The sequence below is a fragment of the Marmota monax genome, unplaced genomic scaffold (assembly GCF_021218885.2).
Source record: "Marmota monax isolate L192 unplaced genomic scaffold, Marmota_monax_Labrador192_F-V1.1 WCK01_AAM20220418_F8-fsc00224, whole genome shotgun sequence".
Taxonomy (NCBI): domain Eukaryota; kingdom Metazoa; phylum Chordata; class Mammalia; order Rodentia; family Sciuridae; genus Marmota; species Marmota monax.
This window is the reverse complement of record NW_026693937.1, coordinates 121,065-142,601: the sequence shown is the minus strand read 5'-3', so window position 1 is coordinate 142,601 and position 21,537 is coordinate 121,065. Positions and strand designations below refer to the sequence as shown.

The window sequence follows — 21,537 nt, the reverse complement described above, 5'->3', positions numbered from 1 at the left end:
ATTTGAAGGTGAGGTAAGGAATTATAGAGCTAAGCAGAATCAGAAAGAAGTGTACAGATCATCCCAGTTTGTGGTGCCACTTTTCTGTTCTAGATGCGTCTAGAAAAATACTATTCTGAAAATACTATTCTGCAAGTGACAAGTGAAAGGCTTGGAATCTGAGGAGAGCTTTCAGTAAATCACGGGGTTGGGGAAACAAAAATTGGAGTCCTTCTGAGGAGGAGGTACCATGGCAAACATCTCAGACTTTATGTGGGGACCCAGGGAAAAGGGTGAACTATACCATCAACTGATTTCAACATTATTTTTCTTCATGTTTGACCACCCGCCCCCCCCCCAAAAAAAAAAAAAAAAAAAAAAATCCTAGAGCACAAGAAAAGAAATCATAGCTAAAATCAAGAAACAGTAGACCATAAAAACAGACTTGGAAGATATCTAGTTAATAGTCACTTAATATGAACTTTAACTATGATGATTGTATCATGGAATTAATAGTTGAGATTGAGAATTTCAGCACAGCGCTAGAAACTTTTAAAGAGGAATCAGTGCAGATTCTAGAACTTGAAAACAGAAGAACTGAAATTAAAGACTCAGTAGAAGGACTTAAAATCAGCAGGAAAGGAGAAAATTTATTACTACATTTACATCATAAAATACATCTGATTCCTCCCACTCCCACTAGTACTTCAAATTCCAATTACACTGGAACTTGAGGAGTGTCCTTATATATAATTTTTACTATTTAGTAACAGTATGTTGAAATCCAATTGAGGATTCAGAGAAGAATATATTAATAGTGAGACAGATATTTACCAGGTAATGTTCCAGTGTGGTATCAGAGTAGAGGTGTATTAGGATTGGATGAAGAGATGTCTGCAAGTTAAGGTACGAGGACTGAGATAGATAGGTGTAGGTGTAATAGCAGGTTTAATTCTCAGAGCAGATATTGTTTGAGGGAGCTGTAATTTCCCTCTATGTACGCAAGCATAGAGCTAGGTTTCAACTTAGCAGTAATTTGCTGGCCCATAAATTCTAACAGCACTAGAAAAGTGCTTCATTCTTGGTGTCCTCATTTGTTTTTTCAATTTGAGTATACGGTTTCATAGAAACTAGAACCTCCATAAATTATTGATTATGGAGTAACATTAATATAAGCTAATGATTCCATTTTATATTTTAATTGGAACTCTTTAGTAATATCATTAATAATAATCTCAGAACATGAAATGCCTTTAACTGTTATCAGAGAGTTTGAGAATGGTGTTATGTTGAATATTAACATGTTTTTTTCCCCCTTTACAGGCCACCTCCACCACAACCTAAAGTATCATCTCAGGGAAATTTAATTCCTGCTCGTCCTGCTCCTGCACCTCCTTTATATAGTTCCCTCACTTGATTTTATATCCTTCTTTTTGCAAATGTCTTCAGGGAAGTGAGCTGATACTTTTCTTTTCCTGACATTTTCTTGAAAAGCCTTTCTTCCTTTTGCAACTATGAGTGAAAACAAAATATCACAAAACAAACTTTACTAACACAGAAAACCAGAAATGGAGCGGGGAGTTGAGAAATACAAGGAAATGCAGTTAAGCCAGGGAATTTAGAGTAACATTTCCATTGCCATCACTGAATGCGTCTTATCTGATCATCTATGATGTTAATGCACTTAACATGAATCATGTTATTTTGTACATGTCATTACAGTGATTCTCAAATTCACTGTATTGTTGTAAGATTTGTCATTATTTGCTTAAATGTAATCTTGAATTTTTGACCTTAGTTATCATTAATGTAGCTTTTGGTGGAACATGTGGTAATCTAATACCTATGACAATTGACTAATTAACTGCCAATATTATCTAATACTTTCATCTTGCACGGATTAATAATGATAGTATACTAGAATTTTGTCTCTCATTCACTACATGAATAAATAAATATTCTGTCTTCAGAATGCACACGAGCCACAATTAAGATATTATATTATTTTGAAAGTACAAACTATGCTAAAAGAATGTGTGTATTCACACTCAATTATTAGCTTCCCTTTTTATGATTGTCAACTATAAATGACTATTAGAAAAATTAATTTAATATTAGAATTTCTGTTATGCATCATGTTAAAGCACGGCATCCTTTCACAGTAGCATTATTTTAAATTATAAGCTTTAAGGTACGAGGTATTTAATAGATCTAATCAGATATTCTGTTGACTCATGGCTATAATAAAGCAGGAGCAATTATAATATGTTCAATCAGTTGAGCTATTGTAAAACCACTTGAGAATTTCATGAGCACTTTAAGTATAAAATCTGAATTTTCAAAGCTTGATATTAAATCATTTAGAATGTTTACATTTACTATGGTGTGCTAGATCCTGTCTCTTTGACTCTAATATTTTCATAAAAATTAGACTGAGAAAGGAAGAAAAGGTTTTCTTAGATAAGTACTAAACTTAATGTGGTATCTGTGAGTTATTAGCTGTGTTAAAAATGAATTTTTACTATGGAAGAAATGGTATGGACAACAAAATTTTAAAAACTTAAAATTTTTTCATAACCTTTCATAATAAAGTTTAATAGGTTTATTAACTGAATTTCATTAGTTTTTAAAATTTTTTTGTTTGTGTATATATACATATGGAAATATAACATTTACAATAAATAAAATATTGAAATTCTTTTGTCTTCCAGTAACTTCCTCAATACTCAACTATGTCTATTCTTATTAATTTAAAAGTTATAATTTTAGATAAAATCCTAATCAGACTTTTGCCAAATTATGCACAATGGCTTTGTTATTAAAGGAAAGCAGATTTGTTTTGAAGAAGATGAAAATTTCAGTTCTTTAAGGATAGCTCATTATTTTAGTAGTCAGGTACATATCAAACATTGTGAGCCATCTCAAATGAAGTATCTTCATTTTAATTTAAATCTTGGAATGAATTTACATAGACTAAAATGTTTGTCCTTTCACTCATCTTGCCTCAGTTTTTGCAGATGTAATGCATATCATTTGAAATTTTACAGTTAGTAATGTGTTAACTATGGAATGTTACGCTGCTCTTGGAGTTAGATAATTCCTGTATCTTTGACTAAAGTTTTTATTTTTACTTTTTTTTTTTTTTTGCACTGGAGATTGAACCCATGGATGCTTTACCACTGAAGTAAATCCCCAGCTCTTTAAAAAAATTTTTTTTAAATTTTGAAACAGGGTCTTACTAAGTTCCTGAGGTCTGTCTCAAACTTGTGATCTTCCTGAGTCTGGGTTTACAGGCATGCACTACCATGCCTTGTTTTTCTAAAAATTTATTTCATCTGAATTTCTTTTGCTTTAAAAGATTTCTACATACTTTGTATGTTTTTCACTTAGATTTGTCCTTGAATTATTCTGAAATATGATTAAAAATTGTAAAATTCCTTGGTCATCCAGCCCATTATGAGAAATATGAAAGTATTAAAAGACTTTCTTGTCATGTGTTAAAGAATAATAATCAAGGATAAATTACATATAAATTTGATATCACAGACTAAGTTCACAAACTGACCTTGTTCAGGTTGATGAATTTCCCCTTAATAGCCTGAGTCTCTAGCTGTACAGTTAAGCACAATCTAGGTTTTCTAAGCAGAAATCAGATTTTATTAGATTTTGTATGTCTCTTGAAGACTTAACTTCTGGCAAGTACTCTCTTATGTACAGTGATATGTAAGTTGGGTGGGAGGGGGAATATGTTTCCTGCCCTTTAGAAGTATATATATTATGGAGAGAGCCATACATACAAGTAAGAATGATACAAAAGTCTAGCCCAGCACTGTGGCTGGCCCACGCTTGTAATCCCAGCAGCTCAGGAGGCTGAGGCAGGAGTATCGTGGGTTCAAAGACAGCCTCAGTAACAGCAAGGTGCTAAGCAATTCAGTGAGACCCTGTCTCTAAATAAAATACAAAATAGGGCTGAAAATGTGGCTCAGTGGTTGAGTGCCCCTGAGTTTAATCCCCGTACCCCCTCCCCCCGACAAAAAAAAGATACAAAGTCTGTTCTATTAAAAATACAAAGGTTAAAAAAAAATACAAAGGTTGAAAGAAAAAGAAAAATCTAGAAATTCATTCAAATATCTCTTAACTGACAAGTGTAAGTAAGCATTTACCACTACTAATAGTTCTAATTGCTATGAAGCAGGGCAAAACCAACTTTGGCTTAATTGCCGCTCAAAAGCAGTGTTAGTCTAGCATTAGCTGATCCTGTGGGATTCAGGTGAGGTGTATTTTCTTTTGTTGTTGTTGCCTTGGTTTTGCTTATGCTTTTACAGGTTTAGGGCCCTGTTGATATGTATTCATAAAATCACATCTCAACAAAATGTGTTGATTTGCCTACTGAATGCCTCTGTTTCCATGGGGCCTTTTAGGTTGTGTGTCTGCCTTTCTAATAATTAGTATGAGAGAGAAATGAATTCCTGCTTTGGGGATTTGAAAAGAATTAAAGGATAATTCATGCATTATAGATGGAACCTGGGGGTGACTGGGAGGCAGGAGGCTCTGCATTGCAAGGAAATAAGGCAATGTTTAGGAAAAGCCAGAAGTCAAAGCAGCAGAAATACTGAGCACAGAGCAAGTAGTTGGCAGACTGGGGTGTGAATTTAGAAAAATTTAAATTTTGTACTGAGGCATTTGGCTAGGTTTCCTACTGGAATAGAAGTACTGTAATTGTGTTAAGAATCTTGTCTGTTACTACATGAATGAGAGTATATTTGTTACTTTGAGAAGTTTCTGAAGAACATGAATTTTTGCCTGATTGGAGAAAAAATGCCACAGCCTTTTTATGAACTCTATAATGAGCTTTTTGAGTGGGGAAATTAAAAACAACAACAAAAACATAGCAGGCTGTTATGATTTGGCTATGTGGTAGCCTCCCAAAGCTCTGTATATTTTAATGCAGGAATATTAAGAGGTGAAGTGCTTAGATTATCAGAGCTGTAACCTAATCAGCCTATCCTAGTTTAAATGAGCTGACTGGGTGGTAACTGTAGGCAGGTGGGGCCTGGCTGGAGGAAAGGGTCACTGGAAGCTGCGCTGGAAGGGTACATTTTCTTTTTGGCCCCTTCCCCATTCTCTCTCCCTCTCTGGTTCTTGAACCCATCATGAGCTTTCCTCCGCTGGGACCTTCCCCCATGATGCGGCCTCACCTTCAGCCCAGACCAATGGAGTGGGTGGACCATGGACTGAGATCTCTGAAACCCTGAACCCCAAATAGACTTTCCCTCCTCTAAATTGTTCTTGCAGGGTATTTTGCTTTCGGTGGACAAACAGCTAACACACTGGCTGTCTCCAAAAAAGTGTAAATTGACTCATTCTTCCCTTCAATTTTTTTTTTTTTAAATCTTAGAAGCTTAGCTTCAGCAATTATGAATATATATGTATATTTAGGTGAACAGTTGTACCCCGCCCTAGGTACTGGAGTTGTACCCCAGGATCTCACGCATACCAGGCAAAGTTCTACCACTAAGTCACACCCCCAACCCCTGCGTGTAGCTTTTAATTCAGAACATATTACACATCTGCTTTTTAAAGCACCTGGGAAGTGTTTGCTACTGAAGAGGGAGAAGTTTGTGGGGACCACAGCCACGAGGAGGAGCGGCGCGGCGGGGAGCTGGGGGATTTGGCGCGTGGGCGTACCTTGCGGGCGGTTGGGGCAGGGGGCGCAGTGCACCCCGGCCTCCGGGCGCGTGCCCCCCCATGTCCCCGCCCCACAGCCCAGACAGCAGGTCGCGGCCCAACGGCCCCAGCCAGTCCCCGCTCAGAGCCGAGGAACCAGACCATGTTCCGCCTAATGGTGCTGCTTGCTGGGCTCCGTGGCTTGTTCACGTCAACATCCAGTAAGCCAAAGGAGATACTGTTTTCAGGTGAGGGGCCGAGGAAGGACTTTCCTCTTTGAATGTGTGCTGCTGTCCTCCAGTGGTGACCCATGGAGCCAAAGCTCGCGTCACCTTGGAAACCGGGCCTCCTTTGATTACTCCCCTGGGCCAGAGAAGCGACTCGTAGGGGGCAATATAATTTTGATAAGCTCAAGGACAAATCTCTATTCTGAATCTGAATTTGGGGACTACCTTTCTGTGGCTCTGTCATTCATGTCCAAATCTCAAGTTTTCAGGCTCTTCAAAAAGTACTTCAGAAACTTCTTGAACTCCAAACTCAACAAAACAAACAAAAACCCAAAACCCTGACTGCTGGGAAAACTGTTTGTTCTAAAATAAAAGATTGTGCTGCATACAATAATAATTTGTCCTGAAATAAATAAAAAAAAAATTCAGTGAAGATGCAAAGGTACTAAGGAGAGATAAGAACATTGGGAAGAGGCCTCACAAATTTAAAACAGAGCTAAGGAGGATTAGATGCCTGTAAAATATTTTGATACTTATTTTTATTCTTTACCTTTTTACACCTTGTTCTGAATCTTGCCATCTGTGTCAGCACATGGAGTGCCTTTCCCCTTTCATCTCTCTAATGTTCTATTATTTGGAAGTAACCAATTTAGCAGTTTTTCTATTAATGAACTTTTGGATTATTTACAATCTATATTAGCTCCAGCTGCCTTAACAAAATACCATAGACTGTATAGTTGAAAAGACCGAAATGAATTTTCTCACAGTGGGGGGTCTGGAAGGCCAAGAGCAGAGTATGGCATGGTTAGGTTTTAGTGATTCCCCCCCTCCCCTGGCTTATAAACAATTGCCTTCTACATGTGTACTCCCACATGACCTCTCTGTGTCAAGCTTTCTAGGTCTCTTCTTATAAGGGTATTAATCCCAACATAAGGGTCCTACAGTATGACCTCATCTGACCCTAAGCACTTCCCAGAGGCCATCACTAAATACTGTCACACTGGGACTTAAGGATTCAGCATGAGAATTTTGTGGGGTTGCATTCAGTTTATATACCACACGAAATATTTTAATGCAGTGGTTGTTAAACTTTTTGGATTCAGAATTTCTTTACACATTAACAGTTTTGTTTATGTGTGTTTATATATGTCAATATTTATCATATAATAAAATAAAATAGAAATTCAAGAATGTATATTAACTTATTTTAAAATAAAAGGACTAGACCTATTTGTTAACATAAGTAACATACTTTAAAACGAATCATATTAAAAAATAGAACAGTGTAAAATGTAGACATTTTTGTAAATCTCTTTAACATCTGCCTTAATTGAAGACAGCTAGATCTTGTATCTTCTGCTTTCAGTCTCTTGCTGAATGTTTCATTTGATGTGTATGTGAAGAAAATCTAGTGTATGTATTTGAAAAAGGGAGGAATTTTTTTGATAGCCTTTTCGGATAATTGAGGATATTCTCTGGTTATTATGCAAAACTTGACAAATGGTTGACAGATCTGTTTTTAGTATAATGTATAAATTATAACATGCCAATTACTGTTGACTTTTAAGAGTTCTTTGTGTGCTTTGAATAATAGTCCTTTATTGGATGTGTTTTTTGCAAACATTTTCCTCCCAATCTGTGGCTTGTCTTCTCATTCTCTTTGCATTGTCTTTTATAGAGCTGAAGTTTAAAAATATTTTTCTGTGCTTTTTATCATCATATCTCCTCCCATTCTTCATTTAAAAGTTTTTCAATAATACAGAACACTCTTATTTACTATAGTAACCATGTTGAATAATAGATGTCTGGAAGTTTTATTTCTAAAATTATTGTACCCTTTGACCAACATCTCCTCCTCCTCCTCCCATCCCTGCCCTGGTAACCATCATTCTGCTTTTTGCTTCTTTGAGAACTCAACTTTTAAAGATTCCCACATATAACTGAGTGCCTGTGGAATTTGTCCCTCTATATCTGGCCTATTTCATTTATCATAATGTCCTCCAGGTTCACCCATGTTACAAATGACAGGAGTCCTCCTTTTTTCAGGCCAAATAGCATGATGTTATGTATATGTACCACGTGTTCTTCATCTACTCATCTGTTGTTGAACACTTACAATGCTGCAGTGAAAACGGGAGTACATATGTTTCTGTGAGGTGCTGATTTCATTTCCTTTGACATATAGCCAAAAAAGGGATTATTGGATCCAGGTGAAATTTAATACCAGATAGATCATCAACACTAGTTGAATTTACATTACTTTTTAAATTTTAATTGACACACAGTAATTGAACATATTTATGGGGTACAATGTAATAATTTGATATGTGTATATAATGTGTAACAATAAAGTCAGAGTAATTTTCATGTTTGTTTCCTTAAACATTTATTATTTCTTTGTGATGGTAACCTTTTAACACCTATTTTCTAGTTATTATAAAAAATGTAATAAATTGTTGTGAACTATAGTCACTCTAACGTGCTATAGAAATTTGAACTCATTTCTCCAATGTAATTGTATTTTGGTATCCATCATCCAACCTCTCTCTACCACTTCTCCCCCCATCTTTCTAACATCCAGTAACATTGTTCTACTCTTAACTTCTATGAAATTAATAGTTTTAGCTTCCATATATTTTGAGAACATGCAGTATTTTTTCTTCTGTGTCTGGCTTATTTTACCTATCTTAATTGTTTCCAGTTCCACCATGTTGCTGCAAATGATAGGATTTCATTCTTTTATGGCTGAATAATATCCCATTGATCCATTGATCTGTTGATGAACATTTTGGTCGATTCCATATCTTGGCTATTGTGAAGAAAGAGTACTGCAATAAACATGGGAGTGCTGGTATCTGTTTGATACACTGATCTAATTTCCTTTGGATGTATATCCAGTAGTGGGCTTGCTGGATCATATGACAGTTCTGTTTTTAGTTGTTTGAGGAGCTTCCATATTGTTCTCTATAATGGCTATACTAATTTACATTCTCACAAATGGTGTAGAAGATTTCCCTTTTTTTCACATCTTCACCAGCATTTGTTATTTTTGTCTTTCTGATTATAGCTGTTCTAATTAGAGCAAAATGATAATCTAGTTGTCATTTCGATTTGCATTTTCCTCATGATTTGTAATATTGAGAATTTTTTATACATACTTGTTGGCCACCTGTATATCTTTTTTTGAGACCTGCATATTCAGATCATTTGCCTATTTTAAAATTGGATTATTGTTTTTTTTTTCTGAGAAGTTTTTGATTTTTAATTAAGTGCAGTTTATCAATGATTTCTTACCTTTGATTTTTGTACCTAAAAAAATCATCACCAGGCTCAGGGTCCTCTAGATTTTCTCTTTGCTATCTTTTTAGGAATTTTGTAGCTTTGCATTTTATATTTAGGTCTAATCCATTTTGAGTTAATTTTTGAGAAGTGTTTAAGGTAACGGATAGAATCTTTTTTCTCTCTCTCTTTAATGTTTCAGCATCATTTATTTAATAATGTATCATTGCTTCATTGTATTACCTTTGCTCCTTTGTCAAAGATCAGTTTATTAATGTGGTTCTCATTCTGGGCTTTTTTCCTGTCCCATGATCTAATTTCCTGTTCTTTCTCTAATAGTATATTATCTTGATTGCTTTAAATCTTGAGGTTCAAATAATATCAGCCCTCTTACTGTTCTTCAATATTAGGTTGGTTATTTTGGGTCTTTTGCCTATTCATGTAAACTTTAGAACAATTTTGTTGCAATCCTCAAAATACTTGTGGAAATATAGACCAAGTTGGGAAGAATTGACATCATAACAGGGTTGGCTCTTTCTATCCCTGAACACAGATTTTAGTTATTCTTTGATATCTTTCATTAGGGCTTTATAGTTTGCTTCATATGGATCTTATACATCTTTTTAGATATACCTGTTTCATTTTGGGGGGTGTTAAGGTAAATGGCAATGGGCTTTTAATTTCAGATTCCACTTTTTACTAGTTTATTGGAAAGGAATTGGCATTTGTGCATTAACCCTATATCCTATGTCCTTTATATCTTAACCATATTTAAATATATAGTTTTGTACTGTCAAGTACATTCACATCATGTAGCCCATCTCCAGAAGTCTTTTCATCTTATACAACTAAAACTCTGTAATCAGTAAGCATTAAAAATTGTAGTAAAAATATAATACACATACATACTCATAATACACAATTTACCATTTCAACTATCTTTAAGTGTAAAGTTCAGTGGCACTGAGTACATTTACACTGTTGTGTATTTTTGAGAAGTGTTTGAGGTAATGAATAGAATCCTTTTTCTCTCTCTCTTTAATGTATCCTTCATGTTATCTGTAGAACATTTTTCATCTTCCCAAGCTGAAACTCAGTGCATATTAAACACTAGCTCCCCATTCTCTCCTCCCCCAACCCCTGGCAAGCACCATTTTATTTTTTGTCTGTATGAATTTGAGTACTTTAGATACCTCACGTCAACCTAAGCAAAAAACAGAGTGATTGACTAAGGAATACTGACGTTTATATGGGAACAGCAGAGTACTACAATGCGGATATGCATGCCATAGCAAAATATGGGTATATTCAAAGAGATTGAGGCAAGAGGATATTTATAAAGGTAAAAAGGAAGCACACTCCATCAATTATTCCAAAAGAATAATCTTTGGCAACAGTGATTAATGACAGGAGTGGCATCAATTTGGTGTTGAGCAAACAACTGCCGGGCAGATGTCCTGGTAGAGTATGTTTAGTATAAGTTGGGTGCCCTCTTTGCAAGCTTGCGGTTCTCTCTTTCTTTCTCTCTCTCTTTTAAATTCTTATTTTTTTAAATTTTATTTTGTTATATGACAACAGAATGCATTACACTATATATATTACATATATAGAGTACAATTTTTCATATCTCTGTTTGTACGTGGTTCTTTTTTGTGATGATTTTTATTTGTTTAAAATTTTTATTTTTTTTAGTTGTATTTGTACACAATACCTTTATTTTGTTTATTTATTTTTATGTGGTGCTGAGGATGGAACCCAGGGCCTCGCACGTGCTAGGTTGAGTGCTCTACCACTGAGCCACAACCCAGCCCCTTTGTGATGGTTTTTAATCAGACAATCATGTATAAGAACTCTTTCTTCATAGCCTCCCACCCTTATTTAATTTTTTTGGTTAGGGTTGACACATGACTTAGATTGGATTCTAACAACTTTCACATTCATATAATTGGAATCATGTAGTATCTCTCTTTGAAACTGGCTTATTTCTCTTAGCATAATATTCTCAGGGTTTTTCCATGTTGTAGCATGTGTTAGAATTTCCTACTTTTAAAGCTAAGTAATATTCAGCCTTAATATATATCACTTTTATTTATCTACTCATCCTTTGATGGACACAGGGTTGCTTCTGTCTTTGGATTATTGTGAATAATGAACATGAGTGTATCTTTGAATCCAGCTTTTATTTTTTTTTTGAATATATACTTAAAAATGGAATTGGGGATCGTATAATAATTCCACTTTTAATTTTTTGAGGAGCAATTATATTGTTTTCAATAGTAGATGTCATCATTCTAGATTTCTACCAATAGTAAAGAAGTGTTCTAATTTTTCTGTGTTCTCATCAATATTATTTGCCATTTTTTCTTTCAATTGTTATCATAATGGGTATGTGAGGTGCTATCATGTGTGTTAATTTACTGTTTGCATATTTTCTTTGGAGAATGTCTATTCAAGTACTTAGGTCATTTTTTAATCAGGTTTTTGTTGTTGTTATCCATGCATTTTAAGTTTTTTTTTTTCCGTAGTACTTATCACTACTGTTACCACTTTTAAGTTACACCACATAAGTTGGTATACCTAATACCTAGAAAAGTGCCAGCACTCAAAGAAATATTTTGTGTTGATAGAAAAGATAGAGAGAGAAGGAGAGGGTAGGGAGGGGAAAGGCTAAGAAGGAGAAGGTTGGAGGGGAGAGAGGGAAGGAAGGATGGGAGGAAGGAAGGAAGCAAGGTAGAGATTGGTACATACCACACAACACAGGTCTTCTGAAGAAATTATTTTCATGCTTTTTATTCTCTGCCTCTAATAAAATTTTGAGACTGTTAGGTTACTTATTTGAATTTATCCACAGTACAAATATTAATTAGTTAATGTTGACTAACATACATTTAAAATATATGAATAAACTCTTATTTATCAGAGGGACATTTAACAATATTCCATTTCTTTTTGCAGTACTATGGATCAGGGCCATGCTTGGCAAGTGCTCTGCCTCTGAGCCTCGTCCCCTTCATTTCTTTTTGAAATAATATTGTCCTTATAGTTGGGAAGAGAAAATAAACATAAATGTACCTGTACTATTGACCCAACAATTTCTCTCCTAGGTATACACCCAAAAGAAATGGAAACATCTGTCTACATAAAATCTTGCACACAAATGTTTACAGCAGCATTATTTATAATAGCCAAAATTTGGAAACCACCCAGAGGTTTGTAAATTAATGAGTGGATAAGCAAACTTTGTTATATGCATATGATGGGGTATTATGTAGTCATACAAAGGAATGATGTTCATGATATATGTATGCGGCAACATGAATGGACCTTGAAAACATTATGCCCATGAAGGAAGCCAGGTACAAAATGTCATATTTTGTGTGATTCAATTTATATTAAATATTCACACTAGGTAAATCCACAGAGATAGGAAGCAGATTAGAGCCTGTCAAGGAATTGGTGGGATGAGGGAATTGATGTGAACACATCATCTCCGATTGCTAAGCAAGATCCCTCAGCTAACTGGACCATGTAGCAGTTTGGAACTGGCATTTTCCATTGAAGTTTAAATGTCTCTCATATAAATAAAAAATTAAAAGATGACAACCAGAATGTCTTGCACTGTAGTTATACATATGACTTACAGTTCAACATAAGCATCCAGATATCCTTCATATACAGATAGATGGCATCTTGACAAAGAAATGTTGCCTATATTCATATGTACCTTTCAGAGCAAATAGAGGATGAGAAAAGGTGGGATTTGCAAGGAGCACAGAGTGCAATGACTACTTCCAGTGTTATATAGAAAAGGATTCTGGGCTTGGGTTTAGATTTAGTGTAAAAACGATGATAACTGCTAGAATGTGAAGTGCCCTCTTGATTGTCAATTTTATTGCAATTTTAAAGGTAACCACTATGTTTATCAATTTGGTGATACTTTTACAGATTTTTCTTTATATAATTAGATATAGAATTATAAAAATACATGTTCTTTTTGAAGTAATGAATTCTGTATTTATGAATGATGAATGCATGTTGCATATATTCATGTAGATCATCTATTTTTATTTACTTTATATGGAGACAAGTGCATGGAGTACTGCATACATGGCATACATTAAGGGCATGGGTGGCAGGCCACTCCCCTCGTGCTAGGTACGTGAGCAGCAGACCACTTACCCCATAGGCACAGCCCTGGGCATGAGGCCATGTGTTGCAGTCCCTGTGTTTACTCTACAGCCTGCTTGATTGGTCGCTGCAAGGACAGTTAGCAAGAAAGTGTATTGGTGGCTGCCTATAATCAGCCTAGCTACTGCCTGAGTATATATACATGGCAACTGCAAAAAAATCAGACCCGCTTCCTGCTTGGTCTCCGGAGGTCTTGATTAGTGAGTGACTCCACAGCCACATGCTCTTCTACCCTGTTCTGTGGTCCTCTTTGCTGGGCGCGAGAGAGCCCACACAACTTTGGATATGAATTATTTGTTATATATCTTACACAGGTTGTTTTTAAGCTTGCAGTTTACCTGAGAAACCAAGATACTCATGGTATCTTGGTTTTCATATTAGGTTTATCAATATTTTCCTGATTTTTTAATTTATTTATTGATTGGGTTATTTGTTTTCTTGGTGTTAAAAGTTTTTGAGTTCTTTATATATTCTGGATTTTAATCTGGTAATTTGAGGAGAAGTTGGCAAATATTTTTTTCCCATTCTGTAGTTTCCCTCTTTGTGCTCTGAATTGCTTCCTTCACTGTACAGAAGATTTTTAATATGATGCCCTGCCACTTACTGATCCTGGTTTTATTTCTTGAACTTTAGGGGTGTTAGGGTCTATGTTGGATTATTGAGCCTAAATGTTCTAGCATTTGCAGAGTTTCAGGCCTAACTCCTAGGTCTTTGATCCACTTTGAGTTTACTTTTGTGGCAGGGCCAGAGATAGTGACCTAGTTTCATTATTCTACATGTGGATATTCAATCTTCCCAGCACCACTTGTTAAGATGGCTATCTTTTCTCTAACATACTTTTAGCATCTTTATCAAATATCAGATGGCTGTAAGAATGTAGATTTGACTCTGGGTCTTTTATTATATTCCATTGGTTTTCATGTGTGTTTTGGTGCTATTATCATGGTGTTTTTATTACTATAGCTCTGTAGTATAATTTGAGATCAGGTATTGTGATGCCTCCTGTATTACTCTTGTTGCTCAGAATTGCTTTGGCTATTCTGAGTCCCTTATTCTTTAAGGTATTTCTTTTTTTTCTAGTTCTATTAAGAATGTCATTGGTAATTTGATGGGGATTTCATTGAATGTGTACATTGCTTTTGGCAGTAAGGCCATTTTAAAAATAATAATTCTGTGTATCCAAGAACAAGGGAAGCCTTACCATATTCTACAGTCGTCTTCAATTTTTTTCTTCAATGTTCTGTAAATTTTATTATAGATATATTTCACCTATTTGGTTAGATTAATTACCAAGCATTTTTTCTGAAGTTATTGTGAAAGTCTTTCCTGATTTCTTTCTCAGCACAGAGATTGTTGGAGTATAGGAAGGTTATTGATTTATGAGTACTGATCTTGTATCCTGCTACTTTGCTGAATTCATTTGTCAGCTGTAGAAGTATTCTGGTGGAGTTTTTTTGGTATTCTAGATATAGGATCATATCATTAGCAGAGATAATTTCTTTTCCTATTTTGCATCCCTTTAATATTTTTCCTCTGGTTAGAGTTTTGAAAATTTTATTAAATAGAAATGGTAAAAGTGGATATACTTGTCTTCTTGAGTTTAGAGGAAATGCTTTCAGTTTTTCTCCATTTAGTGTGTTGTTGGCTTTGGGTTTGTCACATACAGCTGTAAATGTTGAGGTCAGTTCCTTCTATCCCTATTTTCTCCAGAATTTTTAATATGAATGGGTGATAGACTTTACCAAAGGCCTTTTCTGTATCTATCGAGATGGTTGTATGATTTTTTTCTTTTATTATCAAGATTTATTATCCCCATAAACAAACATAACTTTCTCTGAATGGGTTTTTTACCAAATAGGAATTATATATTGTTTGATGGAACTAACTTATAAAACTATTTAGGAATTCTTATTCTTCCCACTTTTTTACCTTATCTTCTTCCTTCCCTATCTCCTTTCTTGCTTCCTTGTTGGTCTTTCATTCATTTTTCTCCCTGGGCCATTTTCTACAATTACAATATTTAGAAAATTGTTCTTTTTATTTGAAATTATTTATAGAATTTCTATTATCAGTTCCTTTTAAAGTTTTCCACTAATGTGAAAATAACTGAGTCATTTTAAAGTGAATGGTGGCATTTAGAAAACCACAGTGACTTTTGAGGCCATAGGCTGTTTGTCACCACTCAGAGGGAACCTGAATTTCTGAGTCTTAATTGAAAACTGATGATTCCCATTAGACTTCATGTAAAAAATAAGTTTGTATTATGTTAAGCCACCAATAGTCTTCTATTAATCCATTTTTTAAAAATTGATGCTTTATAGACATAAACACAGGTGGAATTTTCTGTGGTATACTTACATATGCATATAGTATAATTTGTTCAATTTAATTCCTCACTTCCTCCCCATTCCTTTCCCTTGTTTCTCCCATAAACCCTGATCCTCTCCCCTACTGATCTCCCTTCAATTTTCATTGAATTGCCCTCTTTCCCCTGATACTTTGCTCTAGCTTCTGCATATGAAGTCTTTGACTTTGAGTCTGGCTTATTTCACTTAGCATAATATTCTCATTTCCATCCATTTACTAACAAAAACCATAATCTCATTATTTTTTTATAGCTAAAACTCCATTATATATAAACCACATTTTATTTATGCATTTATCATTTGATGGGCACCTAGGCTGGTTCCATAACTTGGCTACTGTGAATTAGCTTATAATAAATACTCATGTGGCCATATCACTATATTCTGCTGATTTTAGTTCTTTTGGATAAATAACAAAGAGTGGGATAGCTGAGTTTGATAGATATGGTGTTTCCATCCCTAAGTCTTTTGAGGAATCTCCATACCGCTTTCTAAAGTGGTTCTACTAATTTGCAGTTCCACCAATAATATATGAGTGTACCTTTTTTTCTTACATGCTTGACAGCATTTATTCTTATTTGTATTCTATGAGTGTCATTCTGACTGGAGTGAGATGAAATCTCAGTGTAGTTTTGATATGCGTTTCCCTGATTACTCTGGATGTTGAACATTTTTTTTTCAAATATTTATTGGCTATTTATGTTTCTTCTTTTGATAAGTGTCTGTTTAGTTCATTTTCCCATTCAGTGATTGGTGTGTGTGTGTGTGTGTGTGCGCGCGTGCACGCGCGTGGGTGCATGCATTCGTTAAAGGTTTTTGAGTTTTTTAAAAATATATTCTGGATATTAATCCCCTGTTAGAGAAACAGGTGGCAAAGGTTTTCTCCTATTCTGCAGGCTTTCTCTTCATGTTCTTAATTGCTTCTTTCACTGTGCAGAAACTTTTAAATTTGATGCTGTCCCATTTATTGATTCCTGGTTTTATTTCTTGAGCTTTGGGGTTCTTGTTAAGGAAGCCGATGCCTGTGCCACTATGTTGGAGTGTTGAGCCTAAGTTTTCTTCTGGCAGTTGCAAGGTTTCTAGTTTAATTTCTAGGTCGTTGAGCCACTATGAATTGACTTTGGGGAATAAATCTAACCAAGAAGATGAAAGACCACTACAATGAAAACTATAGAACACTGAAGAAAGAAATTGAAAAAGCACTTAGAGGTTTTAAATTGATATTGTCAAAACAGCTATACTACCAAAAGCACAGATTCAATGCAATCCCCATCAAAATATCAATGACATTCTTTGCAGAATTAGAAGACAGTCCTGATATTCATTTGGAAGAATAAAGGACCCATAAGAACCAAAGCAATACTGAGTAAGAAGAGCAATGCTGGAAGCCATCACAATCCCTGATCTCAAATTATACAGCAGAGTTATAATAATAAAAATAGCATGGTGTTGGCATTAAAACCGACATAAAGATCAGTGGAATAGAGTAGAAGAAACAGAGAAAAACTTGCATAGACATAGTCATCTGGTCATTATGAAAGCTTCCAAAAACATGTTGAAGAAAAGATAACCTTTTTAACAAATAATGCTGGGAAAACTTGATATCCATGTGTAGAAGGATGAAACTAGACTTCAGTGCACAACAGTCAACAGGTTTTCTTAAGTAGGCTGTTTATTTATTTTTGTCTATTCTGTTTTTTTTCCAGGAACAGAAAATTTTGTATAAATTGAGTATTTTTATTTTTTGGGTCTTTAAAACTACATTGTATGTTTTTTAAATTAAGTGTTTTCAAGGTTTTTTTTTTTTGTTTCATTTTGCTTAGTTTTAAGTATGGAATTCTTCATGAATTTGAGTGTCTTCCTTGCACAGGAAACATGCTAATCTCTCTATCATTCTATTTTGTGTGTGTGCTGATGAAGTGACTGCTCAAGGTTTTCACAGGAGTACACAGTGAGGAACCATCCTTACCTGCACAAGTAAACCTCTGAAAAGTGTCAAACAGATATTTAGTCAAATTCAAGGCAGGGTTGCTAAATGTTTTTTCTTTTAATTTCTTCAGGTTCTCAAAATCCATTTTTGCAAATCATACTTCCAAAGAAAATCCAAGGAGAGAAAAGTGATAATTCAGAGGTAGATACAGTAAGAAATATTTTTATAATATAAACAATTATAGGAAATTTCATATTTCATTACATGGCTCTGAAATATATGAATCCCATTATAAAATATGAATGTAAATATCTAATATTACTACTGATAAGGAATTCAAAGTTCTGTTGATAAAAGCAAATATATATGTGAGAATGGTCAGCTTTGTTTATTAACATTTATCATTTCCTCATGGTAAATTATTTTTTTAAAGTTCAGCATAGAAAATAATGTTGAAGAATTAAGTGTCTTATCTTAGTGATATCAAGGAGATTTGGATGAAGAAAATATTCTTCAAAATGGCAAGAATATCTTTTAACAAAACCCTCTTTATTTATTCTTTACTCATGAAACTACAAATTCTCAAAGAAGGAGTAATTTTTTATTTTTCTATTTTTATTAAAAAGGGAGAAAGTTTATTTTATCCATTGATTTATTTAAGTATTTCTTTGGAGATGCCATGTGCTTATGCTGTTTCTTAGGATGTTAAACAAACAAACAAAATACAATTTAACAAGCCTAATAGTATAAGTGGACAATTTTTTTTCTAGTACTAGGGATTGAACCTGGGGCCACTCTGAACACTGAGCTACATCCCCATCCTTTTTTAGAAATTTTTTTGTTTTGAGTCAATGTCTTACTAAGTTGCCAGTGTTGGCCTTGAAATTGCCATCCTCCTGTCTCAAGTTCCCAAATCACTAGGTTTACAGATGTGTGCCACCATGCCTGGCTCAACTTTTTGATGACCTTTTGTTTTTTATGATTTCATTGAGATATAATTTTAAATTGCATTATAATTATACATAATAGATTCATGTGGCAGATTAATATATGCACGTAACATAATTTAGTCTTTCACTTCTTGGACAATTCTTTTCCCTGCCTTCCTTCCCCCTGTCGTCTCCTTCCATTATTCTCCTGATCTTGCCTCTTTTTTCTTGAGGTCCATGTTCTTTCTTTTTACTCTCTAGCTTCCACATATATTAGAAAATACACAGAGCCTGCCTTTCTGAGTCTGATTTCATGTAACATAATGCTTTCTAGTTTCACCCATTTTCCTGAAAATGACATTTCATTCTTCTTTATGGCTATATCAAACACCATTGTGTGTGTATGTGCAGTGTGTGTGTATCACATTTTCTTTCTTTAAAAAACTATATATACATATATATTTACTTATTGTTGTACACAATACCTTTATTTTATTTATTTTTATGTGGTGCTGAGGCTCGAACTCGGTGCCTCGCACCTGCTAGGCGAGCACTCTATTGCTGAGCCCCAACTCCAGCCCCATGTATCATATTTTCTTTACTCATTCATTGATAGACAATTAGATTGGTCCCATAACTAATCTATTGTGAATTGTGTTACTACAAACACAGATATGTATATTGTACATTGAATTAAATTGTTTTGGATGAATGCTAAGGAATGGTATACCTGGGTTATATGGTGATTCCATTCCTAGTCTCTTAAGGAATCTCCATTATTGATCTCCATAGTTATTGTACTAATTTACAGTTTCACTGACTGTATATATGTGATCCTTTCCCCATATATCCTTGCCAGCAGTATTATTTATATTCTTGATGATTATCATTGTAACTAGAATGAGATAAAAATCTCAGTGTAGTATCAATTTGCATTTTTCTGATTGCTAAAGTTATTGAATATTTTTTTCATATATTTGTTGACCATTTGTATGTCTTTTGAAATGTATCTGTTTAGTTCATTGGGCCACTTATGTTTTATTTTTACAATGTCATTTTTTATTGATTCTTTTTATGTTATATATAACATTAGGATACATTTTGACATGATCACAAAAACATGGAATATAATTTGCTCTAATTTAGTCCCCTTCCCCTCTATTCTCATGCTTCCCTCCCTCTACTCTATTCATCTTTATTCAAATTATTTGTGATTTTATTTTTATTTTTTAAGTTAGTGTCTTGTGGATATTTGTGATGTTGAAATTCACTGTAGTATATTCACATATTCACCGTGGTATAAAAGTTTGTTCAAATTTATTCCCAGTCCTTCCCCATCCCATCTTTCTTTCCTCCCACTCAATCCCATTTATCTGTTTTATTGATATTTCCTCTATTTTGATAGAATCCCTTCTCCCCCTTTTTCCTTTATCTCTCCCCACCCCCATTTTGAGTTAGCCTCTGCTATTAAATATTTGACCTTTGACTTTTTGGGACTGGCTCATTTCACTTAGCATAATAGTCTTTATTTCCATCCATTTACCAGCAAGTGCCATAATTTCATTCTTCTTTATCACTTTATACACTCCATTGTGTGTGTATATATATATATATATATGTATATACACATATATATACATATACATATACATATACATATATATATACATATGTGTGTGTGTGTGTATATATATATATAATCACATTTTCTTTATCCATAAATCTGTTGAAGGGCACCAAGGGTTGGTTCTATACTTTGGCTATTCTAAATAGTGCTGCTATAAACATTGAAGTGGCTGAATCACTGCAGAATGCTGATTTTAAATCTTTTGGATATATGCCAAGGAGTGGGATAGCTGGGTCATAGGATGGTTTCATTACTAGTTTTTTGAGGAATCTCTATACTGCTTTCCAGAATGGTTGCACTAATTTTCAGTCCCTCAAACAATGTATGAGTGTTCCTTTGCCTCCACATTCACACCAATATTTATTATTATTTGTATGCCTGATAATTGCCATTCTGACTGGAGTGAGATGAAATCTCAATGTAATTTTGATTTGTATTTCCATGATTGCTAGAGATGTTGAATATTTTTTCATATATTTGTTGCTGTATTTCTTCTTTTGAGAAGTATCTGTTTGGTTCTTTTGCCCATTTATTAATTGCATTTTTGTCAAGTTTTTGAATTCATTATATATTCTGGATATTAATGCTCTCAGGAGCAGGTAGCAAAGATCTTCCATTCTGTAGGCTCTTTGTTCATGCTCTTAATTGTTCCCTTGCTATGCAGAAGCTTTTCAATATGATGCCATCCATTGATTTTATATTTTATTTATTGCACTTTAGGAGTCATATTAAGGAGGTCGGTTCTTGTTCCAACATGTTGGAGTGTTGGGCCTATATTTTGCATTTTTCTGATTGCTAAAGAGCTTCAGGTTTATTTCCTAGATCTTCAATGCACTTTAAATTGAATTTTGTGCAGGGTGAGAGGGGTCAAATTTCATTCTTCTATGTATGGATTTCCAGTTTTCTCAGCACCATTTGTTAAAAAGTCTATCTTTTATCCATCGTATGTTTTTGGCACCTTTGTCTAGTGTCAGATAACTGTATTAATGTGAGTTTGTTTCTGTGTCTTCTATTCTGTTCCATTGGTTTTCATGTATGTTTTGGTGCTAGTACCATGCTGTTTTTTTACTATAGCTCTGTAGTATAATTTGAGATCCAGTATTGTGATGCCTCCAACATCACCCTTTTTGCTAAGAATTGCTTTGGATATTCTGGGTCTCTTATTTTTTCAAATGAATTCCAGAATTGCTTTTTCTGTTTTTATGAAGAATTGATATTTTGATGAGGATTGTATCAAATCTGCTCTTTTGGAAGTATGATCAGTTTGATAGTATTAATTATGCCTACCCCAAAAAATGGGAAATCTTTCCATCTTCTAAGGTATTTTTCAATTTACTTCTTTGGT

General features: G+C 34.3%; 2 protein-coding genes and 1 non-coding gene across 4 annotated transcripts in view; 2 read left to right on the top strand and 1 right to left on the bottom strand.

The window, feature by feature from the left end:
- Adam9 (ADAM metallopeptidase domain 9) overlaps positions 1-2,677 on the top strand; it is an 85,739-nt gene extending 83,062 nt beyond the window's left edge. Inside the window, exon 22 of the mRNA XM_046463840.2 lies at positions 1,303-2,677. Within this exon, the coding sequence (XP_046319796.1) occupies positions 1,303-1,396 (94 nt within the window). The 3' untranslated portion in view covers positions 1,397-2,677. The remainder of the gene's footprint in view (positions 1-1,302) is intronic.
- Positions 2,678-11,863: 9,186 nt separating this feature from the next.
- Adam32 (ADAM metallopeptidase domain 32) overlaps positions 11,864-21,537 on the top strand; it is a 126,349-nt gene continuing 116,675 nt past the window's right edge. The window contains exons 1-2 of one of the 2 annotated variants that reach the window (XM_058585423.1): positions 11,864-12,361; positions 17,767-17,837. In XM_058585423.1, coding sequence (XP_058441406.1) covers positions 12,274-12,361; positions 17,767-17,837 — 159 coding nt within the window. In that variant the 5' untranslated portion in view covers positions 11,864-12,273. The remainder of the gene's footprint in view (positions 12,362-17,766; positions 17,838-21,537) is intronic. The other variant, XM_058585424.1, reaches the window with a different exon arrangement.
- Positions 17,532-17,633, bottom strand: LOC124106292 (U6 spliceosomal RNA). The gene has a single exon (XR_006856052.1). It is a non-coding gene; the product is annotated as a U6 spliceosomal RNA (small nuclear RNA).